Below are 24,356 nucleotides of genomic sequence, written 5' to 3'. Positions count from 1 at the left end.
AAGCTGCGGGCCCAGCCAGGCCCATCATGTCCAGGGGGGGAGGCTGCAGCTGTTTGAGTGTCTTCTGTGTGCTGCTGTGAGCCCAAGGCCTGGGGCTGAGCGGTGGGGACTCTGGGGCCTGGCTGCCCACTCTGGGGCTCCCAGGAGGGGCACTCCTGGACCACATTGCTCTCTGCTGACCTAGGAGGAGAAGGGGGGAGAATCGGAGCACAGGTGTTAGCAGCCTGTGTGCTTTCTCCAGCACTGGGTGCTGTGGCTGTCCTGGAACAGACTCGTCCAGAGCTGGTGCTGGCTGCTCAGCTGGGCCTCGGATCCTCCCATGGGGTGGCAGCAGGCAGTCAGTTCTTGGGCATTTGGGGCAATCCCGAGGGGGCAGGACTGCATCTCTGCAGATTTTGGGAGCCCCGGGAAACCCGACTTCTTAGTTCTGTAGGCTGAGGTGGGCATCCTAGAAGTTAACAGAGAGCCTGCAGGTCATTCCCAGGACAGGGGCCACTCAGAGGAGCAAGTTCTGAGGCATTCTGAGGGAGGCAGGACCCTGTCTATTGGACAACTATCTCTTCAGCTAAGTTGAGAGGGAGCGTTTCTGTCCTGGGGAAGGAGGCAGAAAGCTGAGCACTGCTGTCTGTTTGCCTTGTGAGGCCAGTGTGCTCATGGAGGTGGCGTATACGGTTAGACACCAGGAAAACCACAGCCTGGTCCCAAATCTACCCTTCAACCAGAAATGCTTCCTCTCTTCTTAGCCGCTACCTGATTCCTATAACCTTAACCCTCTCGAGTGCCACTTCTACTGTGAACTCCATCTGAGCTGGGGTGGGACTGCCGTTGATTCCACAGTGCTTTGTGCCTTCAGCCAGCGGCCTGGGTCTCATGCTGCCTTGAATGACAGTTACTGCTGCTGGGCGTAGCTATACCCGCCAGGCTGTAAGCCCAGATTTGGGGCCCAGTGTGTCTTGTGCAGTGCCTTGTACACAATAGGTACCCATTCACTGTAGGCGGCTCTGAACTGAATGTGGGTGGTGGTGGAACTGAAGGGCAAGGTGCAGAGATGGGGGCAGGGTTCTGTGCCCAGACCAAATGGCTAGTAAACATGGGCATCAAGGGGGCATGGGGTGGTCCCAGGGATGGTCGTGGTGGGGACTTAGATCTGAGCTGCAGATGCCCGTCTGGTTGCTCCGGCCAGTGCGGGGCTGCCTTGAGGCCTGAGGGTCATCGTTATTGCTTTCATCCATGACTCTGCTTCTCTGCCCGGTTGCTTCAATCTTCGTACCAGAGTCCCTGTTCCTGTGGCATCCTCTTCTCTTTCCCCCTTGCCCCCCCCCACCCCCCCCACTCCCGCCTTCACTGCTCACACCTCATGCCCCATTCTAGATGGAGGGGCTCCTTGGTTACTTAGGAGACGTAACCATGGCAACATGCTTGGTGTCTCTCTTCCTCAAGGCAGGAAAGCTGAGTTGGGGGCGGGGAGGGGGTCCCTTCCAAGAGCTGGAGGTTGTGTGTATATATGGGAGTCTGGGAGGTGTGGGTTGGAATATGGTAGATGGGGTCCAAGAGCGCCGAAGCAGAGGGACAGCAACGGGCTGCCTTCTCCTCAGTCTTCACTGGTGGTATTGCTGGGTGCTTGGAGCTTTCCAACTGTTTAATTTTGGAAAGCATTTACCGCCTTCTGCACTCTGGGGGCTGAGATAGATTGAGGGCTTGTGTACAGTTGGTGTGAGCGCCGCTTTTTGCTGCGGACTCTTCCTGTAGAGTAACCTCAAATCACAGCTTTTACAAATCAGTGACTATTTAAAACACATTTAGGCAGTCAGTTCTTTAAAGGTGAGTCTTGCGCTGAATTCTTTTGTAATGGAACTAATCACCCCCAATATGTCATTTTTGTCTGACAAGTTTGGGGTTTTGAGTTTTCTTAAGTGTTACACCAATTATCCCTGTCAAGCACAGGACGTTTTTAGTGCATTCTGTTTCTTTGTGAAATCCTTGATGTTAGAAGCAAAAGGAAAGGATTCTCCTAGCTCTTTGGTCTTGGTTGAAATGTCATTTTAAAAAGGATGTCACCTCACACCCCTTCACTCGGTTTCCTCTTATTTTCCTTCTCTGAGTTTGTTTTTGTTCTGTTGTTTTTTAAAGTATCTTAAGCATTGAATCCTTTGCTAAAAGATAATATATTTTTAAAACAGTAAAAGCATTGCTCTGATACAAATATAAAATGTACTTGTGTTAAAGATTTTAACTCATTATTTAAAGGAACCAGTAAGATGTTACAACTTTTCCAAAAGAGAATTAAACACACACACACACACACACATGCACGCACAATCATATATGGCAAATCAGGAATGCTGAAATGAACTTAGAAATATGCAAAATTGGTACAGGGCAATCAGCAGTCACTTGCATCTCTACCAATTCACAATTCATCTGCATTTCTATGGACAGGAATTGTTTCTTTAAGTTTTCTACAATATAAATTTTGTTGTAAAATAGCTGTAAAATAATGCAAGGGGGAGATAAATCTGTGAGTGCTGGACAGGACACCCAGTTGTTTTTTATGGCCATTTCAAAGTCTTTCACAATTTTTTCAGACACCTTTAAAAATCCTTATTATATGAATAAACTATCTCAGGGTTGACCGTGGCTCTCTAGGTTGAGCGTGGTGATGGAAGTTGGCGATCTCCTGCCATGGGCTTCCCTTTTAACTACTACTTACATGTCCTCATGGGCCCTCGGGCTCCTCCTCAGTGCTCTTCAGGTAAAGTGGAGAACGGCCCGCTAGCATAACCTTGCTCCTGCTCTCCAGATTATTTTGTAGTCACATGAGTTATCAGTAGAAATTGGGGAAGGAGATTGTGAGCTGTTCATGTCACCTAAACTGCTGTTTATTTCATTCATTCCCCTTGCCTGGGAGCTTTTTCTTAGGTAATAAAGAACCATATTGGCCATACCTTTGGGAATGTACCTTTGAGGTGCCTTGTTTGGGGCCACAGAAGGCCCTTGAGTTTTTTTTCCTTTTTTTAAAAAAACTTATTCTTATCAACAGGCTTAACAAAATGTTCCTGTCAGAGCTTCCCACCAGAGTTCTGGTCTCCTGGTCACAAATTTTTGTAATCTTCAGAATTTGATTTTGAGTGATTTTGTTGTAATTAATTGTGTAAATGTAAAGTTTGACTCTTCTGGATCCTGGATTCTTCTGTGCCCAGCCAAGTAATTCAGGATATTTGGAAAGGGGCCAAACAGCTGAAATTATGATTGCCTGTTGTCTTGACTGCTGTCATAGCTGGGTTTTTTTGGGGGGTGGGGGGTGGGACTTCTTCCAGTTCCTTGATGTCTCTAAGTTCCTGCTGGTACTTGTTTGGCCATTGCCTGCCCATCAGCCCCTACCCACGGAGGAAGGAGGAGGATTCACAAGAGAATCAGGAGGCCTGAGCAGAAGAAAGTGGTCATCAATTGAATCAGAAAATGTTTCAGATGTTATTCTGACTTTTGTTTTTCCATGTTTATTCTCTTCCTCTTTGCTACAACCAATTTGGCTATTTACTTAATTGACAAGGCTTTTTCAATATAGGTCAAAAGGGAAAAAAATAATCCTTATTTGGAAGTTAGTTTCATCTTGGTCTGCCCACTGATTTCCTCAGGGCGTAGTTTTTAGTGATATAAGTAATACTCCAGCAAGGGGCTGTTTGGGGCTGGGCTGAGCTCTCCTGTCATTCGCAGGTCATGGAGGCAGAACAGACCAAGACAAGGAGCGAGCTAGTGCACAAGGAGACGGCAGCCAGGTACAATGCTGCCATGGGCCGCATGCGGCAGCTAGAGAAGAAACTCAAGAGAGCAATCAACAAGTCTAAGTAAGTGTGGGGCAATGGCCTTGTCCTCCCCTCCACATTGTCTCAGACTTTCATGTGCCACATCCTCAGGGACTAGCCTGAGCCAGACCTTGACACACAATCTGGGGCCTCGCCAGAGCCCCCTGCCTAAGCTCCCCCTGGCCCCCCAGCATTCTGCCTGATCCCCAGAGGATGCCGAGGGGCTGGGCTACTCCACATGCCTGTCTTGGGAGACAGAAAAAAGAATTGAAAAGGCCCATTGGCTGGGCTTAGGGCTGGACTTTGGGAAACTCAAGTTGTGCCCTTGGCTCTGTGGCTGACAGTGAGAACAAGACCCTGTCCTTCAGTTTACCTGTCAGCATAACAGGGGGAACTGGTATATACGTGTTTTCTGGGGGTCAGAAGCTAATGAAATGCCCATAAGGCTGATTTTAATGAAGGTCTTTTTCGGGCTCATCTCATTCCCCCTCTCCCCCCAATATTTTTTACGTAATAATAATGATGATAAGCAGCAAACAGCTGTCTTTGCCCTCTCTTGACAAGCCCTCTCCTTCATTCACAGTTGCTGGGCCTCCAGGCAAAAGGGGGAAGGCTCTGTAGAGTGTGTGCATTTCTTGTCCTCTCTCCTGCCTTGATGGGCTGGGTCTGCAGAGAAGTTGGAGCTGGTTGCTGAATCAGACTGTCCATATACCTCTTGTCCTGGACAAAGTTCAGGTGGACCAATATGCGACCCCCTCTTTTTGGTGACCCCACTGTGCTCAGTGAGGGGAGAGGCAGTGCTGCTCTTCCCCAGTGGCCCTCAGTGGAGGAAGGTGTGTTGAAGCAGCCCCTTTCTCCAGCCTCATCGGCTCTTCATCCTTGGACAAGGGACCTGAGCCACCATGGATGCTGGGCATACCTCCTGTAGCCTTGAACAGCCCTCCCAGGGAGGAAAATGAACTAGGTGCAGGCTCCTCAGGGTGTGTGCATACATGGAGGAGTGTGGGTTCTCTGTATCTTGAGATGGGCCTCCTGTCGGCCTGGCCCTGGGTGTACCTGGCCACCCTTGGGTGGCATCAGTGTCGATCAGGCCTTGGAGCTAAGAGCATCACCTTTGTCTCACAGCCTTGTTGGTTTACTAAATCCTGGAGGGATTACCTGGCCATTTGTAGACATGCCTCTGATACGCCTTACAGACTTAATTGTGGTGACTGAATTAGTCTTACGGTTTCTCCTTCCTGTCTCCTGCAGGCCTTATTTTGAACTCAAGGCAAAGTACTATGTGCAGCTTGAGGTATGTAGAGCGTATAACTTTGTCACTGATGAGACTTTTCTGCCCTCAAAGCCCCGCTTTCCTGTGGTAGCATGCTTTCAGGAGGCCCATTTGATGCAAGGGGAGATCAGAGAGAAGCACATCGTTTACTGAGTGTTTAACCTCAAAATGGTCTTCAGTTGGGTCTTTAGAGGTCTCTGAAGCTCTCTCAAAACCTACCCTTCAGTCACTTTCTAGACTGTACTAGGGCATTGGTTCTCAAAGTGTCATCCCTGGACCAGCAGCAGGAACCTTGCCTGGAAACTTTTGAGAAAGGCAAATTCTAAGGCCCCATCCAGGACCTACTGAATTTAGAAACTGTGTGTGGAACCTAGCAGTCTGTTCTTTAGTAGGCCTTCCAGGTAATTCTGATGCACACTAAGTTTGAGTATCACTGTACTGAGGACCAAATTGCTAGATTGTGGGACTTCTCTGTGAGTCTGACACTCGTTTTGGCTTCTCTGATGGGGTTTATCCTGCCAGTGGTCGTTTCTGTAGTTTCTCTTGACAGCTTGAGTCTGTCACCTGGATGGGAATTGGGGGTGGGGGGTGGGGCAGTAGAGATTTTTGTCCTGTGCATGGATGGCTTTGATGAGAATAGAGGTCCTCAGTCATATCTTGGGAAATTCTTTGAAATGGAGAGACGGGCAGAAAATGTGCTTGACTCAGTTGTTTGAAAAGCATCTCAAGGCCAGTGGGGGCAGCCTTCGTTATTGAGCCTCCTGTTCTTACCAGCAACTGAAGAAGACGGTGGATGACTTGCAGGCCAAACTGGCCTTGGCAAAAGGCGAGTACAAGACGGCCCTGAAGAACCTAGAGATGATCTCGGACGAGATCCACGAGCGGAGGCGCTCCAGTGCCATGGGGCCTCGGGGCTGTGGCGTTGGGGCTGAGGGCAGCAGCACATCTGTGGAGGTCCTCTCAGGGACCAAACCTGAGCTGGACGCCGTTTCTGGTGAGTACAGGGTACCGTGGGCAAGTGGGGAGATCCCACAGCCTGGGTCATATCAGATATTCCAGGGGCGTCTCACCCCAGGCCCACCACCCTCTTAGGCCAGGCCATCGCTGAGGGTCTCAGAGAGTTGGGCAGGCTGGAGGACTGTTTTTGGTGGATTCCCATGTTTTGTGGAACACTGTGTGTGTGAGATGTTACTAAGTTTTCTTCACAATCAGGATTTGGTGGTCAAGTAAGTTTGGAAAATCCTATACTTTGAGATTAAAAGTACACATTAGAACATGCAAGGATTTGAGAAACCCTGTAGGAAACAAGAGTTGTTTAAGAATCTGGACTTTGGAATCAGATTTGAGTCAAACCCCATTTCCTATCATTATGTTAATACAAGGGCAAGGGTCTAACTCAGGCAAAGGCTTAAAACTCTACTCTTGTTTTTTCACCTGTGGAGTTACCATTTGAATTCAGGTCTGAGGCCCATTTTCTGTCCCCTACATTTCAGCACTTCTTATTTATGGTAACTCTCCATGGATGGTATACAAGGCTATTTTTAATGATGAGAGGGGTGAAGGGGATTAGAAGAAGAATGTGCTAAGCAGCAAGATCGTATATGGGCTGAAGAGGCTTTGACTCTATACGAATGACCTGTCTCTGGGCCTTAATTATTCTGGCTCACGGTATAAATAAGGCAAGGTTTCCATACATGGGTGTAGTAAAATGTGGCAGCTGTGACCCAGGTAGGCTCTGAGCAGGCCTTTTATGAGATCAGAAGTCACCTGGAAGATAGCAAAGGTTCCAAATACTCCATGTAGGGCTGTTTCTTCCAGCAGCTCGTTTCTACTACCTGGAAGAAGCAAGCCCAGAATGGCTTTATTTTGGGATACGTTACAAAGGGCCAACACCTTTTCCTGTGCACGTGTGGATCTGGGGGACTGGGGTGAAGACTGGGTGGCTGAATTCATGAATTTAGGCAGTGTCTGGTGACAATTTTTGGGGGGAGAGGTTAGAAAGTTATTGTGAGGACACTGAATATCCAAGGATCCGGCTGCCACTGCTTCCCTTCAAGCTGCTTTAGAGGCTGCTCATGCAGGCCCGGGTGGGGTTGGGGGGTCACATACTTTCAAGGCACCCACAGCGGCAGAGATTTTGCAGTCCCTCTGTGCTTTGGCTGCCTGCCTACCAGCACCATCACTCTATGAAGTATTTAAGGAACTAGGTTACTTACTGTCTGTCAGACCCTGTGTGACTGGTGTTCTCTCTCACCCTAGTGGCCTCAGAGGCCTTTGAAGATGACAACTGTGGCAACTTTGTGTCTGAAGATGATTCGGAAACCCAGTCTGTGTCCAGCTTTAGTTCAGGACCAACGAGCCCGTCTGAGATGCCTGATCAGTTCCCTGCCATCACAAGGCCTGGCAGCCTGGATCTCCCCAGCCCTGTTTCTCTGTCAGAGTTCGGGATGATGTTCCCAGTATTGGGCCCTCGCAGCGAATGCAGTGGGGCCTCTTCCCCTGAATGTGAGGTAGAACGAGGTAGGTTGTGGCCTCCTCACCAGGCTTCTCACTGCCTTTTCAGTCAGGTCTTTGCACTGTTTTGTACCTTTCCCAGGTCCCTGAACCCCCAGGGCCATTTTATTGGGTCTCTGTGAATGTGCTGTCAGTGTTGATCACTGTGATGGTCTCAAAATGTTGTCTTGGGGCCTTCTGGCTCCTCTACTGACCAGCCTCTGTAAAGTGGAGCTTGTAAGTTCCATGTCTCTCATCAGAACAGACCCCTTGGCAAGCACATGCTAGAGAGGTCCGTGTTGCCCAGCAGTAAAACAAATATGACAGTCTTTGTCGTTAGAGATGATTCATAGGTAAGGAGTGAATACAATGCCTTTAGGAATAAAAACAGTAAGCAGTTATGTGATGGAGAACCCTCTGTGACACGCATGGCTGGGAAACACTGGGAGATTCCAAGGGTTGAGTTGGATGATTAGCTGGGGTCCAAGTGACCCTTGGAATTGTCAGTATTCACTTGATAATCTTTATATTTCTACAGGAGACAGGGCAGAAGGGGCAGAGAATAAAACGAGTGACAAAGCCAACAACAATCGGGTGCCTAACAACAGCAGTGGCGGCAGTGGTGGCAATGGCAAGAGCCAAAGAAGCAGCGCCTCCACCGAGGGCCAGGCCTTGGAGAACCGCATGAAGCAGCTTTCCCTCCAGTGCTCAAAGGGAAGAGATGGGATTATTGCTGACATAAAAGTGGTGCAGATTGGCTGATCCATCCAGGGCCCTCACCCATGTGCATATCAATATTTATACACGAAACCGTATGGAGAACATTGTGCCAATAATCATTTAACATATGCCAAATCATAAGCATTTAAACTGAAACTAAGCATTTAAACTGAAACTAATGGAGTTTCAGTGACCTTGAAGGCTGAAGATTTTTCTTCTAGGTAAGAGCTCTTGGGCTGATTTGTTTTTCAGAAAAGAGGAGTTGTTACAAGTGGACTGTGTCCAAGTTGACAGGCCTCATGGAACATTCTCTGCAATGGCATTGTGGAAGCAATAACTAGTTCCTATGAAAGAACTGAAACCAGGATAGGAGTTGGGAAGCTAGGCCAAACGGGGGGTCAACAGCTTGCTTCTTCCCATTCTCTCACCCTGTTTGTTTGGGAAAAATGGAAATGTTCTCTCCTTTATATCCCAGGGGATCTAAGTAAAAGAATTAAAAACAAAACAATGAAACCCCAAGTACTCAGAGCATACCTTTTTGACCTACTGAAGACTTAAAATAAATCTAAGGAACTGACTGGATATTTAGGTCAAGAACACAATTTTCATCACCTCTGGTATGCAGAGGGAACCTTTTGAAAAGAGTGTATGCTGAGATGGCCACCTAGAAACTTTAAAAAACATTTTCTAGAAAGGTTACTATGAGCAGCACTTTTTAGGGTGGGAAAGGTGAATGTCAGGGTAGGGAGGGAGGGCTGAGGGTAGCAGGGTTATATAGAGGGGGATTTGTGCCTGTGGGAGAGAAGGTTCTACAGTAAAAACCTTACCCAGCTAGCCACAGGGACTTGTTTTAAGAGACATGCATGTGAAGAATGGTTGCCATTGTTATATCTAGACTGATAAGGTGTTAATTTTTCTGTAGGATGTAACTTTTAAAATAACTGAAATTTAAGGGTTATGCTGCACTAGTATTCCTTAGAGGAAACTGTTCCTTAAAGCTAGGAAACGGATTAGGCATGTGTTGTTGGCAAAGGTTATTAAATAGAAGCAATGGAGTCTGTTATGCTAATACTAGTAAGTATTAAGGTTGCTTTTCTTTAATGTTTTTGGTTATATGCATATTTAGAGCACTGCCTTTTATTTGTCCTATTTTAAGAAAATTTAGGATTGCTAAAAAAAAAAAAAGCAACCTCTCCCCCTGTTAATTGTCAAAGCTTGTATATTTTAGTCATTTGAAAATCTCTTCTTACTGTAGTGATTACTCCTTTTTTATTGACTGATACAGTATCCTGATTACAAGGTTATTTTGTACTTGTCTTAATACCTTGGGTGTAATAAAAACAGCTTAAGAAAATGTCTTAACTTTCTATGATTTCACATGAGAAATTCTGATGTTGCCTAAATCTATTCTAGGCAACCATCTTGTTATAAGGAGAAGCATGGAATTGCGAGGTCATTTTCCACTTTCAGTTAAGGTCCTGCACCCCAGTAACTTAAGCATTCCACTTTTGCTGCTATTAAAGCCTAGCAATGAGGTGATTGGTGGCAGGGAAATAAAAATAAGGTGGTAGTGCTAGAGGAGTGGGTCTCAACATCAGCTGCATATTGGAATCTAGGGAGCTTAAATACTGGTGTCTGGGTTTCATCCCCAGAGATGGGTTTAATTGACTTGGGGGCTCATTTGGGCACTGGATTTTTTTTTTTTTTTAAAGCTCTTCAGGGCATTCTGAAGTGCAGCCACGGTTGAGAATCAGATGGTGGTTTATCTTGGATCCTTTCTCTAGTAGAAATGTTATACTGCTCGATTTTTAATCTGTGTATTTCATATTAAAGCAGACTGTTGGAAAAAGTGAATATACGGTCAACAATCATGAGGATTAAAATGTTAATTCAGAAAAGATAAACCTTTGCAGTATTATCAAACATATGTTTTACTTTAGTAGTTAATATGTCATCTAGGAAAGTTTATTTGTTTAAAGGAGGAACTAAATAGTGTACTTCAATTCTGCTAGTGACCATAAATACAGTAGACACACTGAGACTTTCTTTTGAATTACCGTTATCAAAAACTGTTTTCTTCAATTGAGGCATTGCTATTTTCTTTTTTTTTTTCCTCGAAAAAATACCATCTGGAGATGCAGCCAGAATTGGGATGGTTTAAAAGTTTTCTATAACAGTATTTCTCAGAGGAATGTTCAGAATCTAATGTGCTAATAATGTGTGGTGAATTTCTGGCTCAAAAAGTTTGTTACCCAGAGTGACTGTACCTTAAATTTGTCTTTCAAAAACAGAAGCCATGAAAGAATGTCTCACTTCACTAATTGAGGCATTTCCCCAATTCATTTCTCAGCCATCTTTACTTTGCATTTGACTTTAGATTTTCTGGGTGATCTCATTTACTATACCACATGCTGATTCCAGATCTGGATTTTCTGGAGAATTCTACTGTAATGTACCAAAAAAGAAAATTTGCCTTCTCTGAATCTCCATATATGCATCTGGCTGATGGTGAAATTAGAAACCTGAGCTCTCCTCACCCTCCCCTATCTCCTTTTATCAATTCCTGACAAGTTTTTCCTGTTTCACATCTGTCCCACTGTTGTGATTTAGAACTTCAAAAGGGCCTGGATTGTGTCTTCCATATTTTTAATACCTCCTTATCTCCAACCCATCCAATGTGGTTATCTTGCTTTATCTGTGTGCATGCCTTAATTATGAAAAGGAGCAGAGTACCTGAGGGCATGATCTTTAATCACTCTAGGCCTGTTTCTTCAGTTGTAGAATGGAAATAATAGTACCTATACTTGATATTCAGCTGTTGAGAAGAGTAAAAGAAAAAACACACACATTGAGCCTGTGGTAAACAGTAACTGCTGGCTACTATTTAAGTCTACCTTTTGAAGCCTCACCTTCAAGGTTCAAGTTAAATGATCACTTCTTCAAGTAAGTCTTTCTCTGTATTGGCCCAGCTGAAATTAAAATTACTCTTTCCCTCACTTATACATCCATAGCACTGTATTTGGACCTCTAAAGGTCACAGAAAATTAGTCAAATTAATCTGCCTAAAACTAGTATGCTAAAATTGAAAGCACTAAATATTTGCCAAAATGAAATCTAATGGTATAATAACAGGTACTTTTGCTGAAGGATGGATTTCCATGCAAATCTGTATTCTCTTTTTGATGGAGCACATCTTTTAATAATCAACTACTTAAACTATGCAGTTTTTCCCATAAGTATAAACATTTTATTTCAATTAAAGGTAGTATGAAATACAAAATAAGTTTTAATAATTATAAAGTAGAGACAATCCCAACTTATTAATTTTCAGAGCTTTAAAATCTTGAGTATGATTCTGATGTATTTTTATGTAAACTGGGAACTTACACGATACTGTTTTCTTGGCAATTCAATTCACTTTTTCTGAATGCTATATAACCTAATCATATAATAAATTCTTGATTGTATTTTTTTCAGTGTTATCATAAAGAGCACTGAACTATATAGAGCAATTTTAAAAAGACTATAAAAACTGGCTGTAATGTCTCAGGAAATTATTACTTTCAATCAACCTGATAAAACAAAAATTGCACTGGTGTACATACCTCAGTCCTCCTTACGTGATTCAATGAGAGAGATGCATTGGTAACTGCAACAACCCATTCTTAAGCATGAGCATCTTCGTGCTATGTTAATGAGTACTTCTTAAAGCTTTATTCTTTTGTAACACTTGGGCAACAAATATTTCAAAATCATCAATGCAGAGTTAAAATCTGATTATGGGACATGATTCATTTGGTAATTAGCTGCCCAAGATGTATAGTGGAATCACAACACAAGCAGATTTAACTCACAACATGCTCTGAAAAAAAGAAAAATAATGTAACATTTCAGGACATTATACCAGCTCTCACCATTCCACTCAATGAGTCTGTGCCCCTCATTTTCCGCAGCTGGTCTCAGTTCCCTTGTCCTCTTAGCAAAGGCATCTCAAAATGCAGACTGAGTGTAAGTCTAATAATTTAATGATACCTACTTTTTTATACAACGTGGGCCCTAAAAGTAAGCCAATTCTATATATACTTAAAACCAGGCAAACTTTACTTCCGGGTGATTCAGGGTACTTCTGACTATATACAATTCTCACCAAACACCTTGACTTGAGTACAAGATTCCACTATGACATGGTTTTGGAGAATTTAATTAAGTTCTGATTGTTGTGTGTAGTATTCCACAGATCTGTGTTCTCATTTGAAGAGTTGATATTTGGTAAGTATAAAATCCAGTAATTGCTGAAATTTCTTCATCACTGAAGTTGTGTTGTCTTGATGGGTATTATACTATTAAAGTCCAGGAAAAAGGGTCCCTCTTGTTTAGGCAAAAAAGTACTGGGGATGATATTGTAGATCCCAGCAGGTATGTTTTCTAATTCCAGGTAGCAAAACCCACACCTGTATTCAGGGAAAATGAGAACAAGGTTTATGGAAAATGATGTTACAAAAGATAAAGCAAAATGTTAATGACTAAAGTATAAATTGGATACCAAGTACCAACATTACCTATAGTCGCCACTAGATTTCCTCTGAAAGCCATGGGAACCAGGATCTCCCACCACAGAAACTGTTACAACCTCAAATCCAACACTATATTGCCTATAATTAAAAAGAGACAAAATTACTGCTATTATTAAACAGTCTCAATTAAATGCATGATTGAAAATAACTATATAAAGTACAAATGTACTATTAAATCAAGTATATGCCTTCTAAAGCTTCAGTAAGACACAGCACTTGGAAACACATGCAAACTATTTCTACTCAATTGTACAAAAATGCCATTTATATATTTTACTTGAAGCCACAAAGATTAATACTGTATTAAACTAACTTTAAAAAGTCTTGTTTCTTTGGCTTCCCAAGGAATAATGTTAAGTTTAAAAGATAAAATATTGTCATAGTAATAGGCTGAAACAATAGAAGAAAAAACCCAGAAATAAAATCTAATTTTACAGACGTAATTAACATATGATAGACCTGGCATTCAAATCAAAATAATGGAATATAAAACCATAAAAGAACTAAACAAAATATAGGGAAAATTTATTTGATATTTGGGTTCTACTGCCAATAGCAAAATGAAACCAAAAAAAGATCTGATTGCTTTAAATGAAAATATTTTTCTATGCTCCCTCCCCCCCAAAAAAGTCAATTTGACAAAAATATTTGCAACATATGTGATCTATGCTTACATATGTGATAATGTGATAATATCCTTACATATCTTTGCCTAGAAGTTAAATACCAAAAGAGCAATTAGATGCCATATTTCACTCATCAAACAGGTAAAGGTTTTTAACAAGCAGAAAAAATAGCTTAATTGTATCTAAAGGATTATTACTTTCTTTTAAATTAGATTGTAAGCCCTCATTAACCCTAATTTTATTCAGAAGCAAGTAATTCTCTGTATTTTTATAAACTTTTAAATTTGTGAAATTCCACTGGTGGACTAAGAGGGTGGCATAAGATGTTCCAGGATGCTGTTCCCACAAAGAATCTTTGAACAGCTAGCAAAGACTGGCAAAGCCATCCTCCTCAAAACTCGGGAAAAGAGTTGCAGAAACTGGGTGAGGACTGAATCAAGAAAACAGCTTTAAAAATGGAAGGAGCAGCTCATGGTGCCCTGCTGGCCCCTAACCCAACCCCTCCTAAGCACAGTGTGGAGCCAGCTTGGCCTTTTCTGGAGGGAGCAGAATAAGCCCCAAGTGCATACTGGGGTGCCTGTATGTTAGAACCAATCTACTGGGTGGCAGCATACAAGACTGAACCAGTAAACTCTTCTCAGGCTCACTCTCCCAGTTCTTACCCTGCAGAAAGAAGCAACTTTCAGACAGCTAAAGCAGTACAAGAAACAATAAGTCCAAGTGGCCTGGGGCAAAGAATTACCTGCTTTAAGTCATACCTAATAGAGGACCCAGAGGGCAAGAAAGTCTATTTCATAGGGAGTATGTACAGCGTGCAAGTAAAGATAACAAGCAAAGAAATAGGAAATGATGGCCCATCTAAAGGAATAAGATAAGATATAAATCTAGAAAGAAGACCAGACTTAGGACATACGGGACAAAATCTTTAAAAAAAAGATGTTCAAGGAGATAAAGGAAAACATGGAAGAACTAAAGGATATCAGGAAAACAATGAACAATATGAGAATCTCAGTAAAGATGGAGACGTTTTAAAAACGAACCAAATAGAAATAAATACCAGAGTTGAAGACCACGGTAACTGAAATGAAAAATTCCCTAGTGGGTTTTTTGACGCAGGCAGAAGAATGAATCAGTGAACTCAAAGAAAAGACAATTGAAATGATTCAGGCTGAGGAACAGAAAAGAAAAAAGAATGAAGAAAGTGAACAAAGTTTAAAAGACATCATTAAATGTACCAAAAATATGCATTATGGGAGTCCCACAAGGAGAAGAGAGAGAAAAAAAGGTGCACAAGGAATATTCAGAGAAATAATGGCAGAAAACTTTCCAAATTTAACTAAAGACATGAATATGCATATTCCAGAAGCCCAACAAACTCCATATAGTATAAACTTGAAGACAACTATATCTAAACATAGCAATCAAACTGTTGAATGCTAAGGACAAGGAGAGAGTTCTAAAAGCTGCAGGAGAAAAGTAACATGTTATGTACAAGGGAGTCCCAATAAGATTAAGTGCTGAAAGAAAACAATTCAACTAAGAATTTTGTATCTCATGGTACTGTCTTCCAAAAATGGAGAGATTAAGACATTCCCAGACAAAAACAGAAGTTGTTCATCACCACTAGATCTGTTCTCAGGCAATTCTGAAGGGAGTTATTCAGACAGAAAAGAAAGCACAACACAGTGGATTGAAGCAGCATAAAGAATTAAAGATCTCCAATAAAGGTAACCATATGGGTAATTATAAATGCCAGTACTACTGTATTTTTTATGAAACCGTACTTTTCATGCATTTGCATTTTAGAACCTGTAAGAAGTAAAAAGTAATGATAAATCTATGGTTCTGGATATACAATGTATAAAGATATAATTTGTAACAAATACAAAAAAAGGCAGGGGGTGGAGGGGTAGAGGAATAGTGCATGTGTATTCTATTGAAGTTAAGTTGGTATCAAATTGTGCTGGTTTGAAGTGGTTATGTACCCCAGAAAAGGCCATGTTCTTTTGATCCATTCCTCTGGGTGTAGACCTACTGCAGGTGGGACCTTTTGATTAGGCTGTTTCAATTGAGATGTGACCCACCCAATTCAAGGGGGTCTTAATCCTCTACAAGGGCCCTTTATGAGGATAGAAGACAGAGAGAAATACCTGGAGAGAGAACTCACAGAGAGAGAGAAACCCCGAGATGCTAAGAGAGGACGTATAAAAGTTCAAAGAGGAAGCTACTGGAACCAGAAGCTGCAATCAAGAGACCTGGGAGCCAAGGAGCAGCAAATGCTGGCCATGTGCCTTGCTATCCAACAGAGAAACTCTGGATGCCAGCAATCTGTCTTCACAGTCCAAGTATCATCCTGTTGATGCCTTAACTGGGACATTTTCATGGCCTTAGAACTGTAAATTTGTAAACTAATAAATCCCCCTTGTAAAAGCCAACCTATTTCTGGTATATTGCATTCCAGCAGCTTTAGCAAACTGAAACACAAATCAAAGGTGACTGGTATAGATTTAGGATGTTAAATTTTAATCCCATGGTAAAAAGAAAATACCTGAAAAATATATACAGAAGGAAACGAGAAGAGCCTCAAAATGGTACAATAAAAAATTCAAATAAGACAAAAACCAAATAGCAAAATGAAAGAAGAAAGTCCTGCATTATCAATAGTTACTTTAAATGTAAACAGATTAAAATCTCCAGTCAAAAGGCAGAGATTGGCAGATAGATTAAAAAAAAGCACAACTATATGCAGACTCACCTTAAATTTAAAAACACACATTGGTGGAAACTAAAAGGATGGAAAAAATATACCATGCAAATAGTAACCATAAGAGAGCTGGGGTAGCTATAATAATAGATAAAAATAAATTTTAAGTAAAAAACTGTTAGGAAGAACAAAGAAGGTCACTATATACTGATAAAAGGGTCAATTAAAAAATAAGATATAACAGTATATATGCACCTAATGGTAGAGCCCTAAAATACATGAAGCAAATATTGACAGACTTGATGGAAGAAACAGATGATTCTACATTAATAGCAGGAGACTTCAATACACCACTTTCAATAATGAATAGAGTATCTAGACAGAAGATCAGTAAGGACACAGAACACTTGAACAATGTTACAAACCAAGCAGATCTAACAGGCATACATAGAACACTTCACAAAACGGTAACAGAATACACATTCTTCTCTAGTGAACATGGATCATTCTCCAAGGTAGATCATACATTAACTTACAATACAAGTCTCAATAAATTAAAAAATACTGAACTCATATAATGTATCTTCTCCAGCCACAATGGAATGATGCTGCATATCAATAACAGAGGGAGAACTGGAAAATTCACATATATGTGGGAATCAAACAACACTCTTAAGCAATGAATGGGTCAAAGAATAAACCACAAGGGAAATTAGGAAATATCTTCAGGCAAATGAACCCGAAAACACAATATATCAAAACTTAAGAGGACTTCCAGGAAGATGGCAGAGTAGGTGACGCAGAACAGGCTTCTCCTCCATCAGAGTAACTAGAAAGGGACCAGAGAACACCAGGGACTGTGGTTCCTGGGTGTGACCGGCCATAGAGGGTCCCCCACAGTATGTGGACGGGACATCCAACAAAAACGGAAGAGAGGTGGTGGCTGGAGGGACGCGGTGAGTGAGTTCCCTATCTGGACCACCTGCCACTCCACCCAGGCCTGCAGTAACAAAACCACCGCCTGGCAAGAGAGTGAGCAGCGGCTCTCCACTCCTGTCCACCTACCTTGACAGTTTGCCAGGGGGTGATTCTCCACAGCCATACAGCAGGGAACGCCCGTAAGGGAATCCAGCGGGTGGCAATGGCTCTCCTCCAACAGAAGTCTGGGGAGGGGTGTATGCAACGGAGAAGCACTATACGGGCTATCGGAAACCCCTCCCACACCCCAGAGACTCACGGGCACAGGCAGGCAGAGAATTGGCAGGCAGGGCCCACGTACTACTTGCGGGGTGCCCTTGATTGGGCTTCCCGCCTACACACTTGGGGCCCACATTGCAGCCCCAGTACTGGGATTCCCCAGAGCACATGGAGATCCAGTGCACTGGTAGTTCCCCACTTGGTTTGGACTCCGCCCACCATGCAGAAGTTCAGGGAAGACCTACCTGAGAGTACCACCTGCTGGTAGGATTGGGAAACTGCACTCCAGCAAACCAAATTATATATAAATGCTCAATTAATTCTGCACTCCACAAAATAACTCTGTTAAGACAAGCAAATGCCCTGAAGCCAAAAGAAAATTACAAAGTGCTTGAAGCATATAGAAGATGTGGACAAGCCAAACGAACAAACTAAAAAACTGGAAGAGACAAAATTTGGAGCAATTAATCAAAGTAGTACACACAAATATCAATATTATGGCTCAGGGATATAAAGGACATGAAGACCCTAGAAGAACATAAGAATTTGCAAGAGTAAATAACAAAAAATAGTGTATCTTATAGAAATAAAAGATACTGTTGATCAAATTAAAAATATTCTTGAGACACATAACACCAGATTTGAAAAAGTAGAGGAACGAATTAGTAATCATGAAGATAGGATGATGGAAAGTGAAAGCACAAAAGAATGAATGGTGAAAAAAATAAAAAAATTTGAAATGGAGCCCAGGGAAATGATGGACAACATGAAGTGCACAAATATAAGAATCACTGGTCTTCCAGAAAGGGATGAGAAGAGTAAAGGGCTAGGAAGAGTATTCGAAGAAATTGCTGGGGAATTTTGCAACCTTTCTAAATGACATAAATATGCAAATTAAAGATGTCCAACAAACTCCAAAAAGAATAAATTAAAAACTTATGAAATGTAGCAAGGGCAGTGCTGAGCAGGAAATTTATGGCTCTAAATGCTTACTCTAAAAAGGAAGAACAATCTCAAACTACAGACCTAAACTTAACAGGAGGAACTAAAAAAGTAGAACTAACTAATCCCAAAGTGAGCAGAATAATGAAAAGCAAAGAAAATGAAATAGAGAATTAAAAAACAATAGAATCAATGAAACCAAAAGTTGGTTCTTTGAAAAGATAATAAACTTGGCAGACCTTTAGCTAGACTAAGACAGAGGCCACAAATAACTAAAATCAGAAAAGGAGGGAAATTCTACTGACCCCAAAGATACAATAAAGATTATAGGAAAATACTATGAACAACTCTATGACAATAAATTAGATACCCTAGATGATACAAACTACTAGAAACATAAACACCACCTATAATGACTCAACTAGAAACAGACAATCTCAACAGGCCGATGACAAAGATTTTGTGTCAGCGATCAAAAAATCCTAGGACTGGATGGCTTCACAGGTGAATTTTAGCAAACATTACAAGAAGAATTAATACCCATCCTACTCAAACTCTTCCCAAAAACTGCAGAGGGAACACCCCTTACCTCATTATATGAAGCCAACTTTACCTAAATACCAAAGCCAGATAAAGATACCACAGGAAAAAAAAATACAGGTCAATATCCCTGATGACTATAGATGCAAAAATCCTCAACAAAATACTAGCAAATGCGATCCAACAGCACATTTAAAGAATCTTAACATGACCAAGTGGGACTCATCCCAGGTATGCAAGGGTGGTTCAACATAAGAAAATCAATTAATGTCATACATCACATTAATAGAATGAAGTGGGGGGAACCAACACATCATCTCAACTGATGCAGAAAAGGCATTTTGACAAAATCCAGTATCTCTTCTTGATAAAAACACTTAGAAAACCAGGAATAGAAGGAAACTCATATAGAAGGGCATGTGATGGTTTGAAGCTGTTATGTACCCCAGAAAAGATGATGTTCTTAAAGCTAGTTCATTTCTGTGGGTATAGACCTATTGTGGGTGGGACATTTTGATGAGGTTATTTCAGTTGAGGCACAGCTCAGGTGGATCTCAATTCTCTTACTGGAGTCCTTTATAAGAAGCTGAGAAAGAAGGACTCAGAGACGTCAAGAGAGACAGAAAACAGAGAGGAAATCATTGAAGCCAGAAGCTGGAAGCAATCAAACAGCAAGAGAAAGGAGAAACCAGCAGATGCCATGTGTCTTGCCACCTGATAGAGTCGTCCAGATATTGTCTGATGATGACTTTGATTTGGACATTTTCATGGTTTCAGAACTGTAAGCTTGTAAATTAATAAATCCCCACTGTAAAGGCCAACCTATTTCTGGTATACTGCATTTCTGCAACTTTAGGAAACTAAAGCAGGGCATATGTGGAAAACCCACCACTAACAACATAATGGTGAAAAACTAAAAGCTTTCCTTCTAAGATCAAGAACAAGATAAGGATGCCCACTGTCACCACTGTTATTCATAACTGAACTGGAAACTCTAGCTAGTGCAAATTAGGCAAAGAAAGGAAAAAATAAACTTTCCTTATTTGCAGATAACATGATCCCGTATACTGAAAAATCCATAGCAAACTTACTAGAGCTAATAAAGGAATTCAGCAAAGTAGTGAGGTGCAAGATAAACATGGAAAAATCAGCAGTGTTTCTATACACTAGTAATGAACAATCTGAAGAGGAAATCAAAAGAAATTCTATTTACAACTACAAGAATCAAATATCTAGAAATAAATTAAACCAAGGATGTAAAGGACTTATACACAGAACACTAAAAAACATTGCTAAAAGAAATCAAAAGACCTAAATAAATGGAAGGACATTCTATGTTCATGTACTGGAAAAGTATATGTTAAGATGCCAATTCTACTCCAAGCAATTTATGATTCAATGCAATTCCAATAAAAATTCCAACACCTTTTTTGCAGAAATGGAAGAGTCAATCATCAAATTTACACAGAAGGGAAAGGGGACTTGAATAGCCAACGCCATTTTGAAAAAGAACAAAGTTGAAGGACTCATACACTTCCTGATTTTAAACCTTATTATAAAGCTACAGTAATAAAAACAGCATAGTACTGGCACAAGGACGGACACAAAGACCAAGTGAATCAAACTAAGAGCTCAAAAATCAACCCTCACATCTACAGCCAATTAATTTTTGACAAGAGTGCCAAGTCCATTCAATGGGAAAATAATAGTCTCTTCAACAAATGGTACAGGGAAAACTGGATACCCAATATGCAAAAGATTGAAAGTGGATCCCTGTCACACATCATATTCAAAAATTAACTTAAAATGGATGAAGGAGGTTAACATAAGAAACAAAACTACAAAACTCCTACTAGAAACATAGGGAAGCATTTTCAGGATCTTGTGTTAGGCAACAATTTCTTACAGTTTACACCCAAAGCACAAGCAATGAAAGAAAAAAAAAATAGAATGAATGGTGTCAAAACTTTAAAAATTTACACATAAAAGAACTTCACATCATGAGAGTAAAAATACAACCTACAGAATGGGAAAAAGTATTTGGAAACCACATATCCAATAAGGGTTTAATTTTTAGACAATATAAAGAAATCAACAACAAAAAGACAGCCTAATTAAAAAATGGACAAAAGACTTGAATAGATACTTCTTCAAAGAAGATAAACAAGTGGCCAAAAAGCACAGGAAAAGATGCTCAACATCATTAGCCATTAGGGAAATGCAAATCAAAACCACAATGAGATGCCATTTTACACCCACTAGAATGGCTATTAAAAAAATGGAAAATAACAAGTGTTGGAGAGGATGTGGAGAAACAGGAACACTCCTTCATTGTTGGTGGAATGTAAAATGGTACAACCGCTGTGGAAGACAGTTTGGCGGCTCCTCAAAAAGTTAAGTATATAATTACCATATGACCTGACAATTTCATTTCTAGATATATACACCAAAAAGAATTGAAAGCAGATCTGTGAACAGATCTTTGCACACCAATGTTAATAGCAGCATTATTCACAATTGCCAAAAGATGGAAGCAACCCAAGTGTCCATCAACAGAAGAATGGAGAAACAAAATGTGGTATACCCATACAGCGGAATATTATTCAGCCAAAAAAAGGAATGAAGTTCTGGTACATGTGACAACATGGATAAACATCATGTTGAGTGAAATAAACCAGACACAAAAGGCAAATATTTATTTGCATGATCTCACTGATATGAAATAATTACAATAAGCAAATTCCAAAAGTTTAGAAACATGAATACAGGTTACCAGAGGTTGGGAAAGGATTAGGGAATGGGGAGCTAATGTTAATTGTACAGAATTTCTGTTTGGGGTGACAAGAGTTTTGATAATGGATGGTGGTGGTAGCACAATATTGTGAATGTAATTAACACCACTGAACTATATAGTTGAATGTGATTTAAAAGGGGAAATTTCAGGTTGTATATAAGTTACTAGAATAAAAAAAGACAGATAAAATAAAACAAACAGGAAAAGTATCTGAAATAATTTCATTACTTCCAATATGCTCCTACCATATCACAAAAAAAATTGGCAAACCATAGTCATTCCTGAACATTCCCATATCATTGAGATATCTTCTCTGTTACTAGATTTTAACTTATCTGATAAAGTTAATTATAAAAACAAAAACAAAAACCCCAAAACCATAGGAATGTGTAACACAGTGAACCCTAATGTAAACTATGGATCATAGTTAATATTTTAGTTATATGTTAATAATAATATTCTCTCATCAATTGTATCAAAGATAACCACATTAGTGCAAAGTGTTAATAATGGGGGTGAGGGTATATATGGGAACAATGTATTTTCTGCATGATTTTTCTGTTAACCTACAACTTTTCTAATAGAAATAAACTATGAAAGATAACACAAAGTATATAAAATATAAATATAAGGCATAACAAATAAGATCTAAAGTGAATGAACATCTGGTTAGCCACTACCCACATCAAGAGAGCCCTGTCAGCAGCACAGAAGTCTCTTGTATACTCCTTTCTGAGCACAACCTGTCTCCCACAGAATTAACTTTCACGATAATCACCTTCTTGTTTTGCTTTATAGTTTTACCACCTAAGTGTGCATATTTAAATGCCAGCACACAGTTTATCCTTTTGTATGTAGTTTCTCCGGCTCAGCATTGGTTTTCAGATTTTTTTTTTAAAAAAGGAGCTATCATTCATTTTTATTATGTTGTACTCCATTGTATGACCATATCATAATCTCAAAGGCTGTTAGTGAATATTTGGATGACTTCCAATTTTTGGCTATCATAATGGTTTACTGGACATTTGGATTGCCTCTTCTGTGACATGCCTGCTCAAGTTTTGTTCATTTTTAAAACAATACAGATTTTCTTATTAATGTAGCATATTTATGAATCTATACGCTCTTTGTGTCTTGTTTATGAAATCTTTCTTTACCCTAAGATTCAGGTATCTCCTGTATTCTAAAAGCTAGGTTTGCCTTTCACACTTATGTCTGCAATCCACCTGGAATTGATTTTTAGATACAATGTGAGGCAGGGGTCCTTTTTTGTACATGGATATTCAATTGTTCCAGAACCATTTACTGAAAGTACTCTCCTTTGACCACTACTCTGCAATGCTATCTTTATCAAAAGTCAAGTGTCCACATATGCATAGGTCTATTTCTAAACCCTATTCTGTTCCACTAAGCTCATTTTAAATATAACATTATTAATTTAAGAAAAGTTACTCATCACAAACCTTGGTCCTCTTAGCTCAATAAGTAATGGCCCAGTCTTTTCTATATGGAATTGGTAGATGGGGTTATTTTTGTGTGTCTCTTGGAAATTTCCACATCCTCCAGCACTCTGACCACTCCACTTTCCATTAATCTAATAAAACAAAGTTTTTGCATTAATAAAACTTCACATTCTTAAATTCCACTTTAAAGACAAAAATCCTTTGTGCCTTTGTACTTAAAACAAAAGCAAAACCCCCCACAACTCTGCACTCTATGACTCTACTCTGTCCCATCTCTCCAGTCTTCATTTGGCGCCGAGACTTAATATAACTCTCCATGTTACCCAGGCTGCTTTACTGCACTAAGCGTCTATCTCCATCTTTGCCAAGAATTCTCCTTCAAATCTTCCTATACTCATCCATCCCACCCTGCAAATTTAGTCCTGGAGTCTACTTTGTTCATTCACATGGTCTTCCCATCAACGAAAGTTTGTATTAATCTTCTTTCTCTGAATTTCTTGCTTCTTCCTGTAGATTCACTTAATGTTGTTCACGTGAATATCTAGTCTTTCAACCCTTTATATTCCTGTTAAGCCCCAAAATGTTTTTATTTCTTAAGAAATTGTTAAATGTGAAGAATAAAATGAAAAAAGGGAAAGGGAATTCAAACATTAGAATGCTGAAATTAGGTTCCAGAGAAAGAATTTTCTTACCCGTTTTGATAAGGTGTATGGTGAAGGAATCTTCGAAAAAGTAAAACTGCATGCTGAATATACCTAGATTCAAAAAAATTTACTGTACTGATAAACTTTATGCTTATAAAAACTTAAAAGTGACAAAAGAATATACTGAAACACTAAAAAAATTAGTTGGCATATATATACAAGTTTTCATTCTATAGGCAGACTGATATCAACTGATGTTTAATGAACTAGAAACCGGGATCTTGTCTTGGCTTTCTCTGCCACTGTGTGTGACCTGAGAAAAATTACAGCATCTTCAGGTCTTGACTTCTGTATCTGAACAATGAAGTGATGGAAGCAGTTCCTTAAGGTCCCTTTCAACACTAAAAATCTAATCAAATTAAGCTTCTTATCTGTGGCAAATCAACACAGAATACAACTACAATAACCTCACCAGCTACCTGAGAGAAACTTGTTTATAAATGACTGATTCCCTTTCACTAAGTTCAAAGACTTTAAAATCAGTAAGAGTATTATGTAGGCTAAAGAGTTTTTATTGCTTGCT

General features: G+C 40.4%; 2 protein-coding genes across 5 annotated transcripts in view; one reads left to right on the top strand and one right to left on the bottom strand.

The window, feature by feature from the left end:
* Positions 1-9,495, top strand: part of SH3BP5 (SH3 domain binding protein 5) — a 67,863-nt gene extending 58,368 nt beyond the window's left edge. The window contains exons 5-9 of one of the 2 annotated variants that reach the window (XM_037845163.1): positions 3,715-3,845; positions 5,055-5,097; positions 5,851-6,070; positions 7,336-7,596; positions 8,108-9,495. In XM_037845163.1, the coding sequence (XP_037701091.1) occupies positions 3,715-3,845; positions 5,055-5,097; positions 5,851-6,070; positions 7,336-7,596; positions 8,108-8,331 (879 nt within the window). In that variant the 3' untranslated portion in view covers positions 8,332-9,495. The remainder of the gene's footprint in view (positions 1-3,714; positions 3,846-5,054; positions 5,098-5,850; positions 6,071-7,335; positions 7,597-8,107) is intronic. The other variant, XM_037845173.1, reaches the window with a different exon arrangement.
* A 2,010-nt stretch (positions 9,496-11,505) lies between these two features.
* CAPN7 (calpain 7) overlaps positions 11,506-24,356 on the bottom strand; it is a 53,205-nt gene continuing 40,354 nt past the window's right edge. For 2 of the 3 annotated variants that reach the window (XM_037845141.1, XM_037845132.1), the window contains 4 exons: positions 23,822-23,884; positions 23,130-23,260; positions 12,849-12,941; positions 11,507-12,740 (listed from right to left, as the gene is read on the bottom strand). In XM_037845141.1, the coding sequence (XP_037701069.1) occupies positions 12,596-12,740; positions 12,849-12,941; positions 23,130-23,260; positions 23,822-23,884 (432 nt within the window). In that variant the 3' untranslated portion in view covers positions 11,507-12,595. Of the gene's footprint in view, positions 12,741-12,848; positions 12,942-23,129; positions 23,261-23,821; positions 23,885-24,356 lie in introns of all 3 variants that reach the window. The other variant, XM_037845149.1, reaches the window with a different exon arrangement.

Source organism: Choloepus didactylus, chromosome 1, assembly GCF_015220235.1.
Source record: "Choloepus didactylus isolate mChoDid1 chromosome 1, mChoDid1.pri, whole genome shotgun sequence".
NCBI lineage: Eukaryota > Metazoa > Chordata > Mammalia > Pilosa > Megalonychidae > Choloepus > Choloepus didactylus.
This window is presented reverse-complemented; position numbering and strand designations above follow the sequence as displayed.